This window comes from Phocoena sinus, chromosome 7 (assembly GCF_008692025.1).
Source record: "Phocoena sinus isolate mPhoSin1 chromosome 7, mPhoSin1.pri, whole genome shotgun sequence".
Taxonomy (NCBI): domain Eukaryota; kingdom Metazoa; phylum Chordata; class Mammalia; order Artiodactyla; family Phocoenidae; genus Phocoena; species Phocoena sinus.
The window spans coordinates 82460815-82481482 of record NC_045769.1 but is presented as its reverse complement, the minus strand read 5'-3'; the positions used below and the strand labels follow the sequence as shown (position 1 = coordinate 82481482).

Below are 20668 nucleotides of genomic sequence, written 5' to 3'. Positions count from 1 at the left end.
TCTTGCGGAGCACAGGCTCCGGACGCGCAGGCTCAGCGGCCATGGTTCACGGGCCCAGCCGCTCCGCGGCATGTGGGATCCTCCCGGACCGGGGCACAAACGCGTGTCCCCTGCGTCGGCAGGCAGACTCTCAAACAGTGCGCCACCAGGGAAGCCCCAGACTTCTTTTTAATGTACACTGCAAGCCCTAGGCGAGGAGGAAAAGTTGTTGGGTCGACAGTGCAGCCTTTCTCTGGATTGGCAGCTCTAGAAGAGAAGTGGGAAAATGTTTAGTTGTTTCAAAGTCATGTTGCTTTTCAGTTTTTCCATGACCAACCTGATCTGGCTGTCTTGCAGGGGTGCACCGAGCGGTTTGTGTCAAGCCCCGAGGAGGTCATGGACGTGATAGATGAAGGCAAAGCAAACCGCCACGTGGCTGTAACGAGTAAGCCTGGGGTGGTGTTTCCTCCCCTCTAACTTAGGACACAAACGTCTGCCTACCAACCAGGTTGGGTGGGGGTAATGAGGTCCAAATGGAATAATGAAGGGGAAGGCGGTTGTAAAGCAGTAACAGGCACTCAAAACACAGGGGTGTAAGCAGTACCAGCGGGCCTGGGCAGGTCCTGGGAAACAGCGCCTCCTGCTGTCCAGGGGCCTGTTGGAAATGTCGGGTGACACTCACTCTCTGGGCCCTGGTAACAGCCTAAGCCTGAACACTGGGGTAAACAACCAACCAACCAACTAAAGGGGGAAGAAAGTAAGCTTCTAAGTTCATTTATTTTAACTCTGTTATTGTTTAAAAAAAATCCAAACCAACAGATTCTATAGGCCAGTCATACGCATGGAAAGAAACCATGTTAGATTTCTGCCCTTTGTAAACAAGGAAAAGAAAGACATGGAGGAACGGGAGCTTGACTGTAAACTTTGTGATGCCTTGTTGGTAACAAACATAGTCAGGTCAGCTGGTTTACCTTGCGATGCCTTCCTCGGCCCGTCTCAGGGAAGCAGGTCACGTGGTGTTTAGAGCAGCAGAGTTTCCATGAAAAGATGGGGGCTGTCTGTCTTATTCAGATGAGGTGTGCACAGATGAGAGTGAGTTCATGTGAAGAGGACTTGAAAGAATGAAGGATTTCTAACTTTTTTTTTTAAATATTTATTTATTTGTCTGTGCCGGGTCTTAGTTGCGGCAGGTGAGATCTTTTAGTTGCGGCATGCAGGCTCTCAGTTGCGGCACGGCACGCAGGATCTAGTTCCCTGACCAGGGATCGAACCCAGGCCCCCTGCATTGGGAGCATGGAGTCTTAGCCACTGGACCACGAGGGAAGTCCCTGAAGGATTTCTAGCTTTGAAGAGAGAAAAATATCTGGGGAGGGCATATGGGCAATGCAGTGTTTCTGAACATATTCTTCATAATACCTTCAAGGTGCTGACATTAAGAAAGAGAGTCAGCTTGCTTTGTTTGATCTGAATGAGTAGACCACCCAGAATTGTTGAAGCTACACGGAGGCAGATTTTAACCTATCACAAGAAGAACTCTAGTCCTTAATGCTGCCCCAAGTAAAGCCTACCTGGAGAGGTAGTGAGTTCCCTGCATGGTGTAGAAGAGAGTCAAGCTTTGCTTGGTTGACTGGTGCTATGATCCTTTGGTCCAGAACTGTAATTCTCAACTGTTTCCCTACCCCCACAAATGTATCAGATGATATTCCTATACATGGCAAGTTTCATAGGTGAGCCTAGACCTGTATACAGTGTAGGTTAAACTCTACTTCTTTCTCTTCTGCTTATACGCATATAGGAAAGAATGTAAGACTGATATTCTTATACTAATAGCATCTCTCATTTGTAAAGAAGTTTTTCACTGTTTCTTAAGTTATTGTTAGTTATGAATTATTCATGATATACCTGACAGTCCATCTTGGCCCCCTGGTTCAGAACTGTTCATCCAGAACATTACTATTTTTCTTATCATTCTGGTAAGTTGTTTTTTATTTTGTTATATTATGCATAACATAAAAGTTACCATTTTAACCACTTTTAAGTGTACAATTTAGTGGCATTAACTATATTCACAATATTTGCAACCATCACCACTTCCTATTTCCAGAATTTTTTTCCCAGAATTTTTAATTATCCCAAAGTGAAACTCCATATCCATTGAATAATAACCCTCTATACTCCTTCCTCCCAACCTCTGGTAACCACCACCCTACTTCCTGTCTCAGTGAATTTGACAACTCTAGGTACTTCATATAAGTGGAATGATACAAGTTCTTTTGTGACGTGCATGTTTCACTCAGCATAATGTCCTCAAGATTCATCCATGTAGCATGTGTCAGAATTTCCTTCCTTTTTAAGGCTAAATAATGTTCCATTGTATGCACAGACCACATTTTGTTTTCCATTCATCCACAGATAGACATTGTGTTGCTCCTACCTTTTGGCTATTGTGAATGATGTTGCTATGAACATGGAGGTATTTATAAATATCTGTTCAATTTCCTGCTTTCAGTTCTTTTGGGTAAATACCCAGAAGTAGAATTGCTGGATCATACGGTAATTCTCCTTTTAATTTTTTAAGGAACATCCATACTGTTTTCCATAGCAGGTGCACCATTTTATATTCCCACCAACAGTGTGCAAGACTTTTAATATCTCCATATCCTTGCCAACACTTCTTATTTTCTGTTTTTTTTTTCTTTTCTTTTTAATCATCGTCCTAATGGGTGTGAAGTGCTATCTCATTGAGATTTTGATTTGCATTTCCCTAATGATTAGTGATCTTTAGCATTTTTTCATATGCTTATTGGCCATTTGTACATCTTCTTTGTAGAAGTGCTATTCAAGTCCTTGGGCCATGTTTTAAAAATTGGGTTGTTTGACTTTTTGCTGTTGTTTATTTGTAGTAGTTCTTTACATATTCTGGATCTCAATCCCTTATCTGATATATGATGTACAAATATTTTCTATTCTGGGGGTTACCTTTTCACTGTTGATAGTGTCCTTTCACACACAAAAGTTTTTATTTATTTATTTTTTTTTTTTGTGGTACGCAGGCCTCTCAGTGTTGTGGCCTCTCCCGTTGCGGAGCACAGGCTCCGGATGTGCAGGCTCAGCCTGCCCAAAAGTTTTTAATTTTGATGAAGTTAAATTTATCTTTTTTGTTGCTGTTGTTGCTTGTGTTTTTTGGTGTCATATCCAAGAAATCATTGCCAAATCTCATGTCATGAACCTTTTCCCCTATGTTTTCTTCTAAGGTTTTATAGTTTTAGTTTTTACATTTAGGTCTTTGATCCTTTTTGAGTTAACTTTTGTATGTGACTTAAAGGAAGAGTCCAACTTCATTTTTGCATGTGGATATCCAGTTTTCAGTTTGGTGAAGAGACTGTCCTTTCCCCATGGAATGGTCACTCTTGACACTCGTGTTGAAAATTATTTGACCATATTATGTGAGGGTTTATTTTTAGGCTGTCTATTTCATTGGTCTATATGTCTACCTTTATGACAATATCACACTGTTTTGATTACCATAGCTTTGTAGTAAGTTTTGAAATCAGCAAGTGTGAGACCTTCAACTCTGCTCTTTTTAAGGATTGTTTTGGCTATTCAGGGACCCTTGAGATTCATCTGAATTTTAGGATGGACTTTTCTGTTTCTGCAAAAAACATAATTGTGATTTTGATAGAGATGGCATTGAATCTGTTGGTAGTATGGATATCTTAATAATATTAAGTCTTTTAATCCAAGAACAAGGATTATCCTTCCATTTATTTGTGTATTCTTTAATTTTTTTTAGCAACATTTTATAGTTTTCAGTGTATGCCTCTCACTTCCTTGGTTAAGTTTATTCCTAAGTATCTTATTCTTTTTGTTCTAATTTTAAATGGAATTGTTTTCTTAATTTCCTTTTTGGATTGTTCATTATTGTTATATATAATGCAACTGATTTTTTTTTTTTTTTGCGGTACGTGGGCCTCTCACTGTTGTGGCCTCACCCATGGCGGAGCACAGGCTCTGGACGCGCAGGCTCAGCAGCCATGGCTCACGGGCCCAGCCGCTCCGCAGCATGTGGGATCTTCCCGGACTGGGGCACGAACCCGTGTCCCCTGCATCGGCAGGTGGACTCTCAACCACTGTGCCACCAGGGAAGCCCCTGGTTAGATAGTTTTGAGAAATAATTGCTAGTGGGGTTGAGTAAAACAGTCACTGGGGTCTCTGCCTGCCTGGTGAGCAAAGACCAGGGTCCAAGAAGATTTTTATTTTTGGTACTTGGTCCTAATGAAGCCTATTTCATCTTTGAGGCCTTCTATGTGCCTAGCATGGGTTATAGAAGAAATGTATGTCTTAATCCTTCCTTAAGAAAGTCATAATTCTTCCTTAAGAAAGCTTATGATATCACTGATAAGGCAAGGCTTACACACATGAAGAAGATGGAATACATCAGGTACCAGTCAGAATGATAAAGGCTGAGGGACTTAAAATGAGGCAGGGGAAGAAGACTTGAGCTCTTCAAGGAGAGAGGTAGGCTGGATTGGCGTGTTGGAGGATAGCGGCTTCAGGCAGAGCTCGAGACTCTGTTGTCTTAAACCACTGACCACGATTTTTAGATTAATTTCTTTGCCACGTGAAAATATTTTAAATCTTTCATTTCTAGAGTGAGCGTTGTTTTGCAGGAGAAATGGTCTCAGGTAATTTTTTAAATTGAGTGGACTTACAAAAAATGGAGCTATTAGGCATGATTTGTTGTGTTTTTTATTGAGATGCTTGCTACCTAAATTTATATGTTCTTTGTAGACCAGTAAACTGTTTTCCTTTTCAGACATGAATGAACACAGCTCTAGAAGTCACAGTATCTTCCTGATTAATATTAAACAAGAGAATGTAGAGACTGAAAAAAAACTCAGTGGGAAGCTTTATCTAGTTGATTTGGCTGGGAGCGAAAAGGTAATTGGTTCTTTATTTGTATTATCCACAGTTTCCCCGTTATTTGCTTCAATGTGCAATGGGATAATTTGTATGTCTTTCTATTCCCTGGTTTTAAAGAGCTTTTAAAGTTTCCGATGTTGTGCTAAGATGTTATTAAATTTAACCTTCATTTCTCTGCTCTTTCTTTTCTGGTCCTGAAGTCCCCTATTCATGTCACAGGAGGTGTTTTGAATGCCAACCTGATTTATGCCTAATAGACCCTGATGATGACATGAGGCGAGTGTTGGTGTGAACTTAGCCTGGCAAAGGCAGCGGCACAAATGCTGGAGGGACGTGAACTTCTGAGAACAGGAAAGATCTCTGTGTTTTAACAGATTCAAATAGGCCAGGAAGGGGCTTTGACGCTGGAATGTGGCAGACCTGCCTCTGCAGGTTTGTTTGCTGATAGAAGATCTGGAAAGTGGGGCTCTCCCTGCCTTCCCGGCTTCTCTCTGCAGGAGGCGTGAACTGACCGTGTTCTATGTGGGCAGCCTCACTCCCTTCAGTCTACGGGGCCTGGAGCCAGTGTTTTAGTCACAAGCCCTGACCCTTCTCTGATTTTGTGAGGGTTTTCTTTTGGCATCTATACCCTGTCCATGCTCTCCCAGGCACTGGCTGAGGCCATACTCCAGACCGAATAGGCTTCCCAGAAACTCCCCTCTGCCCTCCCAGCCTCACTTCCATAGCACCACCAGAGGCTCCTGCTGCCACACCCCGGCTGGGGGCACTGCCCACCTCGGACAACATCACAGAGGAAGTCTCTGTGCACAATACCATGTGGCCTCCCTCATCTCTGATGTTGTGCTAACTGTCCCCATCAGGGCCGGCCCTGAAGCTCAGTCAGTCTCCCAAACTGTGTCATTGATCCCCACTTATTGCTCCCACCGCTGAGTTGCTGGACGCCAGGTTATGGGCACTAACGTCCGTGTGAGTAATGGCTACTTGGATTGTCCTCCTGTCCGCGTTTGTACAGCCTTGAGCAGATCACACGTATCCTCCTAGTTGGCAGTCGAAAATCGAACTGGTCCAGGCTTGTAACTTTAAACAGATGCCCACCAAAACGGGAGTAGAGAGCAGCATTGCTCACTTCTAGACCGGCCATTAGCAACTAGCATCTGCTTTGCTGCCGCACCTGTTGTATGGGTCCAGACAAAGCTCCCAGTGACCCCTTCCCTCTTCCCAAGCTCGCCCCCTTTCCCTTTAGAGCACAGAGATGAGTACTTAAGGCCTAAATGCAGCTGAAAAGTGCTTAATGCAGGCAGTTGAGAGTGGAGGCCTGCACAGTGTCAGTGGTTATTACTTATGATATTTATGAGGCATTTTAAAGTTGTGGTCCTGCACGTCATTTCCTGTGCTAACATCTGTTTTCCTTGCTTTAGATGTGTCCACGTGAATGTAGCAGTGTGATCTAGTAGAACAGAGCTCTGGGTCTTAGTCCTGTCTTTCTTAAATGGTGTTCTTCCCTTGGGTGGGCAATTTGACATCCCTGGAGCTCAAAATTTTCTTGTCTGTGAAAGGAAGGTGATTGTACTTGTCTCGCATATTTCATGGAGCTAAGATGCTCAAGTGTGAAAGCACCTTAAACAACACCTTGTGAATAGGCTATTACTATTAATACTTGTGACACAGCAGCTCTGTGATTTCTTCATCTGTAAGCAGGGGACCCACACATGATTTCCAGAGAAATCTTTGAATTTTTCTTTGGGAAAAAAATCTCCCCTTGGACATGCATTCATCTCTATCGTTGGGAGTTTCTCCTTTATACAGAATTGAGATCCATCTTCGCACAGTTTAAAATCATTTCCCTGCTTTTCTTTCTTTCTTCAGAGTGCAGCCGCTCCCCGCCGTGTCGTTTGTCCAGTCAGCAGAGCTATGAGTCATGTTGAGTTCCCTTTTTTCTAGCATCTGTGAACTGCTTTCTACCTAGAGCAAATGCTGTAAATAGGAAATTACCAGTAATAACACAGCCGAGGAGGAATGGTGCATGGTCCCTCTAACTGCAGAGGAAAAAAGACAAATTCACTATGTAACGTACATTTTCTTGCCTTACATGTCTTGTCGAGTATTTTTCCTTTTGGATGATTGTTCCTTTTTTTTTCTTGCTATGGGAATAAGTAGGGAAGGAGCAGAGAGTCCGGATAACCATCCCTACCACTTCTTGTCCTTTGCTTGAAGTTGGAGCTTGTAATCTACGTTTTCCCAATAGTGCATTCATTGTGGCTGGGACCGTGTTTTCTCTTAATGCTTCCTGGGCATGTAGACTGTGGTTCAGTCTCGCAGGACCCCAGCCTTTCTGTAGTGACAACACTTTTGGAGCCTGGTGTCCCTGGACAAATGTCCCCTGGGAAGCATCCGCAGCTCTACACTTGAGGCATCTCAGCTGTTCCCCCTAAAACCTAGTTGAGAGGAAAATGACAAGGAGAGAACAAATCCCCAGCCTCAGGTACAAGGGAAGGTTTTATCAGCGTGATTCTTACTTACCTTTATTTTCCCCTGCATTCCAGGAGGATTCACGTCAGTCCCTTCCTCCCCGCTTGCCCTCCTGTGAATTGGAATTTTCTCCTCTGTGCTTTTGCTGTCCTGTACAACTCACTGTTTTCTCTTCTCTCTGGTAGGTCAGCAAAACTGGTGCCGAGGGAGCTGTTCTCGACGAAGCTAAAAATATCAATAAGTCTTTGTCTGCTCTTGGAAACGTGATCTCTGCCTTGGCAGAAGGGACAGTAAGTGATCCTGTCCCCATCTATTCAATGATATTATGAGAAGTCACCTTTTGAGTTCGTGTACTCTCTTTGCCACACACCCCAGAGATTCATTTGTTTTTGTTCAGAAAGGGACAGGGGGAAATCCTGGCTGTGGATGCCCTGCTTGCTGGGAAATCTAGCCCATTAAAATGTGTGAATGGTGATGCTAATTTCGTATGACCCGGGTGGTCCCGGAATGGGCATTGTAAACTTTGGCAAGATCCAAAGACCAGGCAACAGGTTTTTCTTTCACATGTTTCTAAGCCCAGCTCCCATCACTAACTTGCTTGCCTCTGTATTTTCTCTTTGAATGGGCTGTAACAACCAATCTTTTTTCTTTTCCTAAACAGAAAACACACGTGCCATACCGGGACAGCAAGATGACTAGGATTCTTCAGGACTCTCTGGGCGGGAACTGTAGAACCACCATCGTTATTTGCTGTTCTCCCTCGGTATTCAATGAAGCTGAGACTAAGTCAACGCTAATGTTTGGACAAAGGTGGGCGTGGCCTCTCGTAACCTATGCTCTGAGCTGGGTCTTAGGTGTTAGGAGTGAGTGGCGAGGGGCTAGGGTCAGAGAGGGAACAGAGTGGGGAAGCAAGCAGCCTGTTAGTAAATTGCATCTAGCAGGTGACCTGTAAACTTGAGACATCATTTATTGAGGCCAAAGGAACAATTATGTTTTAAAATAATGGGTAGGAATATGCCTCTCAAAGGTATGATGCTGAAAAAAAGACAACTCAAGCTTATTATAGATGTGATTGTTGGTTATTCCGTGGAGTGTTACTTTTGTTCGTCACGCAGTTAAGTCTCTCAGGTTCACAGGATTTCAAGTGTATATAACTCGACTGGTAACTGCCAGTCCTGGTAGTATGATTAGCGGTTCCACTACTACCAGTAAGGACGTCAGTATTTGGGATCCATTGCAAATTTGCTTGATAGAATAACTGAAACTTAGGTGATTGTAGAGTAGTTGCATAAATATAAAAGGGTGGGGAGAAGAAATACTGATACTTACCCTGGGGGTAGGAGATGCAGCATGTATGCTGAGGAAAGGGCAGGGTGGCCACCCTCTTCTCACCTTCAGAAATGTCCGAAGGAGATTTCCTAGATGTCTGAGAATTTTACGAGGTAGGCAGCAAGGGCAGACAGTAATCCTACAACAGGGCTTCCCTGGTGGCGCAGTGGTTGAGAGTCCGCCTGCCGTTGCAGGGGACACGGGTTCGTGCCCCGGTCCGGGAAGATCCCACATGCCGCGGAGCGGCTGGGCCCGTGAGCCATGGCCGCTGAGCCTGCGCGTCCGGAGCCTGTGTTCCGCAACGGGAGAGGCCACGACAGTGAGAGGCCCGCGTACCGCAAAAAAAAAAAAAAAAAAGTAATCCTACAACAACATTCATGGGTATGGATTAGTTCATTCCTTCCTTTCTTGATCTTCAGTCATGGTCTGTCAGTTCCAGGTGTTGAGCCCCATCCTCCCTGCATGGCTGCCTCAGGTGCTAGTTCCCAGAGTGCTGGGGTGCTGTGGCTTGGGGCCATCTGAGCATCTTCCATGCTCAATGGGCTGAGCCTGAACCTGAGGTTGGGAGTTGTGGATTCTACTGCTGTCATTCCCTTCAAACAACTGTGTGATCTTTAGACAAGTTACCAGTTCTCTGCGGGCTCCAGCTGCCTTATGCACGGAGCACTCCCTCTGCCTTCCTCCTGGGAGTGTGTTGTGTGGTTATGCCTGAGAAATCGTTTAAGATGCCTAGCGAAAGGCCAGATGGTGGTCGGCTTTCTGAATGGGAGATTGTTACGGCTTGTTTAAACTGCATTAAACCCCAGTCATTTCCTGAACCCTCAACAGAACATAGAATTACCCAGTCATGGCACCTGTGGGATGTCTAAATAAATAATAATTACACTGAATGGTTGTAGAACTAGTATATCTTTTAAATTGGATTTGGGTCCTTTACTTCCTCTCAGATCACTTCCTTGATTAGTACAATACTTAGGTCAATGGATTGCAGTAGGATAACACCTACTTTTTCTTAAGAGTCACAGAATACCTATAAACCTGTATCTGTTTATGGGAAACATAGAGTACTGTGGGGATCATCCTGCCTGCCCCATCTCTCCTGGTTTCTTTTTTTGTTCGTTTTTTGTTTTTGCGGTACGCGGGCCTCTCACTGTTGTGGGCTCTCCCGTTGCGGAGCACAGGCTCCGGACGCGCAGGCTCAGCGGCCATGGCTCACGGGCCCAGCCGCTCCGCGGCATGTGGGATCTTCCCGGACCGGGGCACGAACCCGTGTCCCCTGCATCGGCAGGCGGACCCTCAACCACTGCGCCACCAGGGAAGCCCACTAGCAGTTTTTTAAAGGAACTGGTGTGTGCCAGGCATGTCAAAATCCTCATAGAAATTCTATCAGGTAGGCATCTCTCCCCTTTGTGCAGAGGATGAAATTGAGGCTTTGGCTCCAAGCCATTAGGTCCTGCCCCTGAGACCACACAGCCAGTAAATATCTAAATGTGCAGGATGTTATAGGACCGAGACTATATCATTTGACCCACAGCCTCTTCCATGTGGGCTGCTTGATCAGGGACCTTGATGAGCACAGCCCTCTGGGGTCAGTTACTCCAGCTTTGAAGCTAAGCTCTGCTTCTCACCCATTTTTTTCTCTCATTTCCTTCTCTTGGAGCCTGAATCTCCTTGCCTATATGAAGAAATATAATAACACCTACTTCTGATAATTATTGGGAGGATTAAATGAGTTGCTTCAGTTTTTACGTAGCACAAGGGCTGGCACAGAATAAGGTGTCCAGTGATTGCAAGTCCCCCCTTTCCTCCATCTTTCAACAGGCTTGGGAAAGTCATGGTCATGTATGGGACTGGACTGAACATGACATAATGTACAAGGATATGGGTGTAATATAAGGATCAGGACTGAATGAAGTAGGAGTAGAATTAAATTTCTGGAGTGAATGATTAAAGAAATCCTGCTGAAGAAGACTTAAATCGACATTTCTCCAAAGAAGATACACAGATGGCCAACAAACACATGAAAGGATGCTCAACATCACTAATCATTAGAGAAATGCAAATCAAAACTACAATGAGGTATCACCTCACACCAGTCAGAATGGCCATCATCAAAAAATCTACAAACAATAAATGCTGGAGAGGGTGTGGAGAAAAGGGAACCCTCTTGCACTGTTGGTGGTAATGTAAACTGATACAGCCATTATGGAGAACAGATTCCTTAAAAAACTAAAAATAGAACTACCATACGACCCAGCAATCCCACTACTGGGCATATACCCTGAGAAAACCATCATTCAAAAAGAGTCATGTGCTACAATGTTCACTGCAGCACTATTTACAATAGCCAGGACATGGAAGCAACCTAAGCGTCCATCGACAGATGAATGGATCAAAAAGATGTGGCACAGGGCTTCCCTAGTGGCGCAGTGGTTGAGAGTCCGCCTGCCGATGCAGGGGACGTGGGTTCGTGCCCCGGTTCGGGAAGACCCCACATGCTGTGGGGTGGCTAGATCCGTGAGCCATGGCCGCTGAGCCTGCACGTTCGGAGCCTGTGCTCCGCAACGGGAGAGGCCACAGCAGTGAGAGGCCTGCGTACCGCAACAAAAAAAAAAAAGAAAGAAAAAAGATGTGACACATATATACAATAAAAGAAACTAAACTGAGTTATTTGTAGTGAGGTGGATGGACCTAGAGACTGTCATACAGACTGAAGTAAGTCAGAAAGAGAAAAATAAATACCGTATTTATGGAATCTATATATAGATATATGGAATCTAAGAAAAAAGAGAAAAGGTTCTGAAGAACCTAGGGGCACGACAGGAATAAAGACGCAGGCGTAGAGAATGGACTTGAGGACACAGGGAGGGGGAAGGGTAAGCTGGGACGAAGTGAGAGAGTAGCATTGACATATATACACTACCAAATGTAAAATAGATAGCTAGTGGGAAGCAGCCGCGTAGCACAGGGAGATTAGCTCGGTGCTTTGTGACCACCTAGAGGGGTGGGATAGGGAGGGTGGGAGGGAGACGCAAGATGCATGTTAAAGAAAAACAGAAATCCTGCTGATAATTTAGGATTCCAGGAAATAAATAGTATGTCAATTATATTTTCAAATGAAATAGGTTGGTCTATAATCTTTAGTCAGAGTCATCTGGATACTAGGCTCCATGAAGACAGGGACTAGTTTATTACCAGCCTCAGTTGTCCCAACAAGCACCTAGGACAACTAGGACACCGTAGTTGGTCAGCAGACAAATGTTATCAAAATGAATAAACAGATGAACCTAATGCTTATTATGTAGGAATCCCTAGAACATTAGAGTGGTTGCTGAACTATTACACCATTAGGTCCAGAAATTTGGTTGGGTTTCGATCTGGTTTGTTTTCCTGCCCTTAATTAGAAATGTGTGAAATTTTGTTCCCTTTCCTCCATCTTCGTGTTAGTTAATGGATTCTTCAAAGACATCTAACTTCTCTGTGGGACCAGTACCCGCTTTATTGTTAACTACACACATTGAACCCAATTACACGCAGACATGAGTCTGAACATCAGATTAGACATGTATCTGATAGCTAATGAGATTAAGCACTATGAACTCAGAAAAGACTGCCGGGCATCTCCCAAATTCAGTGTAACGAGTGTTCATGATATTCTTGTTGCAGGGGTGGCCAAACCTAAGGGCAGCATGAAGTTCCCTAGTTCTTGCCACGTGGTTCTTTCAAGGACACGAAGAAAGGCCATGTTTGTTGCTAGGCTATACTGTATTGATGTTCTGAATGAAACAGTAGTAGGTCCTTTGATACAGTAGAAACATGACAGAGTATACAGATGCCTGAGGGCAGCAGAGTCAAAAAGCCGTCCTCTGTTAGGAAGCGGAACACTTCCTGCTTTAAGGGATGGGGACTCAAATTAGAGCACTTTCACCAATTTTTCTTTTTCATCTGGCTCCCAGAGTTTCATTTCTTAGTCTTTAATTAGTCTTCCGACATACTTTTTTTGTTTGTTTTTTAAATAAATTTATTTATTTATTTTTATTTGTGTTGGGTCTTCGTTTCTGTGCGAGGGCTTTCTCTAGTTGCGGCAAGTGGGGTCCACTCTTCCTTGCGGTGCGTGGGCCTCTCACTGTTGCGGCCTCTCTTGTTGCGGAGCACAGGCTCCAGATGCGCAGGCTCAGTAGTTGTGGCTCACGGGCCCAGTTGCTCCGCGGCATGTGGGATCTTCCCAGACCAGGGCTCGAACCCGTGTCCCCTGCATTGACAGGCAGATTCTCAACCACTGCACCACCAGGGAAGCCCCCCACCCCCCGCCACGTTTTTTTTTTTTAAATGAAGTGCTGTCAGGCATACTGAAACCTTTGGAGGAAAGGTAATGCATTCTTTTTTTTTTTTTATCTTAATAAATTTATTTATTTAATTGCTGCATTGGGTCTTCATCGCTGCACTCAGGCTTTCTCTAGTTGTGGTGTGCGGGCTTCTCATTGTAGTGGTGTCTCTTGTTGCGGAGCACGGGCTCTAGGCACGTGGGCTTCAGTAGTTGTGGCACACGGGCTCAGTAGTTGTGGCTCACAGGCTCTAGAGCACAGGCTCAGTAGTCGTGGGGCACGGGATTAGTTGCTCCACGGCACGTGGGATCTTCCCGGATCAGGGCTTGAACCTGTATCCCCTGCATTGGCAGGCGGATTCTTAACCACTGCACCACCAGGGAAGTCCCCAAAGTACTTTTATAGTACTATTCAAAAAGGTTATTTTTAAGTTTTAGAAGTATGAAAATCACCCAGTTCACAATTATCAGATCACCCAATCATGGAAGCCTATTTAATGTACCTTGATTTGTGATGGTAATTAGGGAAAGGTGGGTCCCCAGGGGGCAGACCAGTCAGTTTAGAAAAAGCCTGAATCAGCACATTGTTGACACCAAGAGTTTGATTGATCCAGCATGAATAATTCAAAGGCTTTATTTATATGTTAAATGTGAAAGGAGAATGGATAGTTTAGGAAAAGTAATATTCTTTTCTCTTTTTCCGATATGCACTTTTTGAAAAAAAATTGTGCCATTTCATGCTCGGTTTAATGGCAGCTGGATTAGGCAGAGCCTGGGTGGTGTGTGTGCAAAATGCATGTCCCCAGAGCATAAGAACAAGTTCCCTGCGGGACTAGAGCAAGCACTTTGGCCAAGGGAGATGCTTGGCTGCAGGTTTGACATAGGATGGAGAAAGAATCAAATCACCCCCTGTTGGAGGGCCTGTTGCCAAACACCAATAGGGTTAATTTTTGCTCTTGGAGGAGGAAACGCTGTGGATGACAGTTAGTTTAACCAGATGTCAAATCTTTATCCAAGCTGGTCATTTCTTAATGTCTCTCCGGAGATTAAAATTTTTCAAAAGACAAAATTTAAAGCTTTTAATTTCTCCTTCCCTACATCCCTGACTCATGGGCAGGGAAATGGCCTTACCGGGAAATGGAAAGGTGCTTTGCGGCAGTCATGTGTCCAGAAGAAGGTTAGGTGTTTTATATGGGAACGAGGACCCAGAGCAGATTAGAAGGTGTGATGGTTTTATGTGTTAACTTGACTAGGATGTAGTAGCCAATTATTTAATCAAACACTAACCTAGGTCTGAAATTTTTTTGTGGATACCATCTACCATTAGTTGACTTTAAGTAAAGCACATTATCCTCCATAATAGGGGTGAGGCTCATCCAATCAGATGAAGACATTAAGAGCAAAAACTGAGGTTTTCTGGAGAAGAAACTGCCTCAAGACTGTAGCATCGATTTCTGCCTGAGTTTCCAGTGAGACAATTTCAATAGATAGATAGATAGATAGATAGATAGATAGATATCCTCTCTGATATATAAGATATCAGATATATATAAGATCTCTCTCTCTCTCTCTCTCTCCCTCCCTCCCTCCCTCCATCCCTCCCTCCCTCCATCCCTCCCTCCTTTTGGTTCTGTTTCTCTGGAGAACCCTGACTGATAGAGAGGGATGCTGGGCTACCCTCTTCCACCCCACAAGAGATCTCAGTCTCTTTATCTCTCTCTCATGCACACCATTCGCCATGTGGAATCATACATTACAGATTTATTCTATGCATTGAAGGTGTGGGTTTGTCTAGAGCTCCTTGTTCAAATGCCACTACTATCCTGGAGAGGATAAGAAAATGCTGAAAACAAGAGATAGGAAGTACCAAGAACAAACATCTTCCTGGCTGTTCCAGGGGAGGCCAAGGTAATTTGAAGAAACTCCAACAGTATGTAGTTTCTATATCATTTAGAACTGATCTTGGCCAGAAAGTACAAATATAGGCAATTATTCAGGAAGTAGGTGGGGATGGGATTTATCAGGACATAGAGATGCGAGGACAGAGGGGTAGAGTCTTCCTCTTTCCATCCTTCAGTGGAATATGTCAGTGTATCCTTTTCTGACGTAACTGTGTTTGTACGGAGATCTAGGTGGCGTATGTACTGTGGCCTCTGCTCTCTGTCTGCTATGCTTGGTCTGCCTTCTCCAAAATTGGTTAACATTCATTAGCTTTGAGATCTTTTAAAAACTGCGTATCCTTGTTCCCTCCCTATGGGGAGAAGAGATATTATATCTGGTGCAGGCCTAGATCATATTATTTAAGTGGTGCTTATCTCTAAAGAAAGCTGAAACAAAGAAAAACTGCAAAACAGAAACCCTGATCATTGTACCTTTAAGATTTGACTCATTCCTGCCAAGTAGGTCTTGCTATTAAGCTGTAAACCTAATATCAATTAAGGTTCTTCCCCTAACTAGCCTTTGGTTAGGATTTTGCTCAGTGTCTGCTGTGGTCATAGCTTGTGGAACAGGCGTTTATTTCTGTATACAGCTTAGGGGATCTGGTTGAAAAACCAAACTGAGGATCTCTGAAAGTGAAGACCCAAGATACTTTGTGCTCCCTTGTGAGTGATGAGGTCACACTGGATTAATCATATGTTAGCAGAGTGAGATTGACCCATAAAGGTGATGAATGAGTAGTCAGTTCATGGCTATGGTAAGGCTCCCATGGATTATTGGGGTTTTTTTCCCGTATCAAGGAGGTGATGTCTCAAAACTATAGGGCTGGGTGGTATTGCTATTGCTATATAGCTTCAGCTAGAAAAAATGATAAAAGCTGCCTTAAGAGCATTTCTTAATTTCTGCTATCCCATCAATTTTATGTTTCCTTGTTAGCTACCTGAAATCCTTTTGCAAACCAGGCTGAGCAGGAAATGCTCATGGGTCCTGGCACTGTGTCCTGAGTGCCCAGGATCCATGTTTATTCACTGTGTTTGAACAGAGGGTCCAGATGTAACACTGCTTAGTGTGATTGACAGCTAGCACGTATGTGGAAAATACCAAAATAAAAGAGCAATGAGTATGAGAGCTGGAAGACACTTGGACATGCTCTACGGTGAACAAGGCAAAAACAAAACAAAACAAAACAAAACTCATCAGACCACTAGCTAATCCACACTGGCGGCAAAATTAGATAGAACCTAATCATTAGGCCCTTTTACTCTGTAGATTTTCCTAAAGTTCATGGTAAGAAGCAACAAGAGATTATAGATGTTCATCATCCTTTTATTCTAGGTCTCTTGTGAGAGCAAGGGACCAAGACACTCTTTATTTCATTTTGCAAGGTTGGTTTCAACCTCCTAGATAGGAGAATATTTGTTCTATTAAAAAGAAATAAATCCAGGCACAGAAGTTCAGTATCTCTCTTAGTAATTCTTGTTTCTTCCACAATTTTGAAATATTTGTATCTGACTTGATTTCTTTCCACATCAGTTTATTTTTCTTAACTCATTTTTGTTGAATATAGCATACATATAGTAAAATATATTTAAGTATGCAACTCAGTAAAAATTTAAATATACATGTATATTCACATGTAACCACCACCTGGCATCTTAGAAGCCTCTCTTTGAACCCTCCCAGTCAGTACCCAACTCTCAAGGGTAAGTGGCATTCTGACTTCTGTCAACTTAGATTACTGTTTGCTGTCTTTGAACTTGATACAAATAAAAACATGCAGTATTATTTTGTATCTGGCTTCTTTTATGCAACATTGTATCTTTGAAGTACACTACATTGTTAGGTGTAGGAGTAGTTTAGTTTTCAGAGTTATATAATATTTTGTTATGAATATGGTATGTATGTATCCATGCTACTGTTGATAGTTATTTGTATTGTTTTCAGCTTGTGGCTATCATAAATGAAGTTGCTATGACATTCGTTGTCATGTCTTTAGGTGAACATATGTCCTCATTTCTGTCTGTTATATACCTATGAGTGGAATTGCTAGCTCACAGGATATAAGATATTTAGTTTTAATAGATAGTACCAAAGAGTTTTCTAAAATGATTGGAATAGCTTATACTCCCTCTAGTAGCAATTGAGTATTATAGTCACTGCACATCCTCATCAACACTTGGTATTATCAGTTTAAAATTTTTTAACCATCCTATTGGGTGTGTAAAAGTATCTTACTGTCATTTTATTTTGCATTTCCCTGAAGGCTAATGTTGTTCGGCGCCCTTTGTGGGTGGTATTTATTGGCACTTCTTTTGTGAAGTTCCTATTCAGATCTTTGCCCAGTGTTTTCACCAGTTGTCTGCTTTTTTTCTGATTGATTTATAGGGGTTATTCTGGATAAGTCCTTTGGCAGATATATGGATTGTTTATATCTTCTCTCACTTTGCAGCATATGTTTTAATTCTTTTAATGGTGACTTTTAATGAAGAGAGGGTTTTAAATTTTTATGAAGTCAAATTTATCTTTTTTTCTATTCTATTTAAGAAATTAATCTTTGCCTACCCCAAGGTCTTAAAGATACTCTCCTGTTTTCTTCTAGCAGCTTTATTGTTTTACCTTTCATGTTTATGCATATGATTCATCTGTAATAGAATTTTTTATATGTTATTGGGGGAGTTGATAAAGATCGTCACCTCCACCCCTGCCCCAGCACTGTGTACTGAAAGGACCATCCCTTCCGTCTGTGCTGTATACGCACCTTTGTTGTAAATCAAATGGCTACATAGCTGAGTGTCTGTTTCTGGATAATCTATTCTGTTTCTATTCTAAAGTTTCTGGACTATTTAATCAGTTTCAATTACTGTGGCTTTATAATATGTTGATATTCCATCCTCTAGCTTTGTCCTTCAAAACTGTCTTTGCTATTCTTGGCCCTCTTTATTTTTATTATAAATCTTAGAATTAGGTTGTCAATTTCTACAGACACATGCAAAACTCCTGAGATTTTATTTCAGATTCTTTTAAATCTGTAGAACACTTCTGGGATAATTAATCTCTCTCCCAATCAGTGTTAGCTGATTTCTTCATGTTCTACCTTTAGTGGATGGAGAGGCATGATGTTTTTGCCTCATTTGGGACTGAATGGAGTCTGTCTAGGACAGCAGCAGGAGACATGGTTTCCCACCATTGTTCTCAGTTCCAAATGGGAGTTGGGTTGTGTATCTTCCATCTGCTCCACTGGATTGTTTCTGTACCATCTCTGCTCTGCTCTGTGCCCTGGGACAGTGACCAGTCTGGACAGCTACAATGGGCTCCCTTGCCTCTGGCTTCCAGTTAGTTTCCACCAATGGGGAAGGAACATGGGCAGGCAGTCATAAGGAGAGGAGAGAGTGAGGTCAGGGTATTAATTTCTTGACTCCTTCCCTGAAGGGTCACTTTGAGTTGGCTGTGTTCTTAGACCAAAGGCTGTTACAGCTTCTACTGGGAAGCCGCCTTCTTTTTTTTTAAGGGTTAAAAATTTTTTTTAATTTGTTCTCTTTTTTAAAAATTGAAGTACAGTTGATGTACAATATTATATAATTACAGGTGTACAAAACAGTGATTCACAATTTTTAAAGGTTATACTCCATTTATAGTTATTATAAAATATGGGCTATATTCCCTGTGCTATACAATATATCCTTGTAGCATATTTATTTTATGCATTGTGGTTTGTACCTCTTAATCCCCTACCCCTATCTTGCCCCTCCCCACTTCCCTCTCCCCACTGGTAACCACTAGTTCGTTCTCTGTATCTGTGAGTATGGACAGCCTTCTTCTTATAGCTCCCTCCCTCTGGGACCCCTTTAGCCTAAGGGTGGTAACGGCACCTCCATCACTAATGTGGGGTACCCATTATCCCTTGTTATTTCCCATCACCCTTCCCATACCTTTGTTAAGCTCTTCCCAATTTGAGTAGACTGTCTCTTGCCAGGACTCAAATTATTACAGAAGTGGGAGAAAAAGAATTTTCTCAACAACTTAAAAGAACTTTGAGAATGAGGTTCAGCTATACGAGGGATAACCTTGTTGGGTCCGCTCACAAAATTGGACTTCTGGCTAAACCTGCCTGAGTATAGCATAAAGGCTCTACTCTTCTCTTTCTAGTATCACTGGAAATCAAGAGACTCTTTATGATGTAAAAAGTAAGATTAGTAGCCTTGGACTTCCCTGGTGGTGCAGTGGTTGAGAATCTGCCTGCCGGGCTTCCCTGGTGGCGCAGTGGTTGAGAGTCCGCCTGCAAATGCAGGGGACACGGGTTCGTGCCCCGGTCCAGGAAGATCCCACATGCCACGGAGCGGCTGGGCCCGTGAGCCATGGCCGCTGAGCCTGCGCGTCCGGAGCCTGTGCTCCACAACGGGAGAGGCCACAACAGTGAGAGGCCCGCGTACCGCAAAAACAAAACAAAACAAAAAACAAACAAGAAAAAGAATCAGCCTGCTAATGCAGGGAACACGGGTTCGAGCCCTGATCTGGGAAGATCCCACATGCCGCAGAGCAACTAAGCCCATGCGCCACAACTACTGAGCCTGTGCTCTAGATCCCGCAAGCCACAACTGCTGAGCCTGTGTGCCACAACTGCTGAAGCCCACACACCTGGAGCCCATGCTCCACAACAAGAGAAGCCACCACAGTGAGAAGCCTGCACACCACAACAAAGAGCAGCCCCTGCTCGCCACAACTAGAGAAAGCCCGTGTGCAGCAACAAAGACCCAACGCAGAAATGAAGGAAGGGAGGGAGGGAGGGAGGAAGGAAGGAAGGAAGGAAGGAAGAAATGTTAAAAAAAAAAAAAAGATTAGTATCCTCAAAGTATACCCTTAAATGTCCACAAGCATTTCAGCCATAGGTTATTGTTCACTTTCTTACTAACCTAAGTTGGTAATGGATGCTGCAGTGTTTGTGCTTATATCTGAGAAACACCCACGACACTGCCTGAGGATGTTAGAAGGTGAGGTGAAAGTGTCAAATCTGCATAGACTTTAAAGTAGCAATAAGATTGCTGTTATTTGAAAAATTAGAGTTGAAGCACTTCTGGGGACAGCAACCTTAAGCTACAGTGAGTGAGGGAGAATTACACTGAAATGATTACATTGAAATCATTTAACTCCTCTTTTGACAGTTGGGTGATTTAGTTGTCTGCTTTAGGAATTAATTTTTGGAATGACGTCTGCAGCACTGGTGAGGACTGCTGAATTTCTTTCACTGAAATAGAAATCATGTCCAAAATGTCATTTCATGACAACAGCAATTAACCCGAATCACACATCAGATAGTGCCAGCAAATGTGACAGGACAAGAACTGGTGGGAGTTTAAAATGAAAAAGTCAATAGCAAATAAAACAGGATATCACATATTTTTAAATGAAGTTTGTACTTCTTCAGAAGTATGCAATAAGTGGAATTCTGCCATCGTCAATTTACTTTTTTTTTTTTTTTGTGGTACGCGGGCCTCTCACTGTTGTGGCCTCTCCCGTTGCGGAGCACAGGCTCCGGACGCGCAGGCTCAGCGGCCATGGCTCACGGGCCCAGCCGTTCCGCGGCATGTGGGATCTTCCCGGACCAGGGCACAAACCCGTGTCCCCTGCATCGGCAGACAGACTCTCAACCACTGGGCCACCAGGGAAGCCCTACTTTTTTTTTTTTAAACATCTTTATTGGAGTATAAT

The 20668-nt window shown here is 43.2% G+C and overlaps 1 protein-coding gene across 1 annotated transcript in view; it reads left to right on the top strand.

Annotated features, from left to right (window-relative positions):
- The window catches only part of KIF5C (kinesin family member 5C), a 166156-nt gene that overhangs the window by 76516 nt on the left and 68972 nt on the right, over positions 1–20668 (top strand). The window contains exons 7-10 of the mRNA XM_032638533.1: positions 337–424; positions 4796–4920; positions 7557–7661; positions 8033–8181. Of these exons, the coding sequence (XP_032494424.1) occupies positions 337–424; positions 4796–4920; positions 7557–7661; positions 8033–8181 (467 nt within the window). The remainder of the gene's footprint in view (positions 1–336; positions 425–4795; positions 4921–7556; positions 7662–8032; positions 8182–20668) is intronic.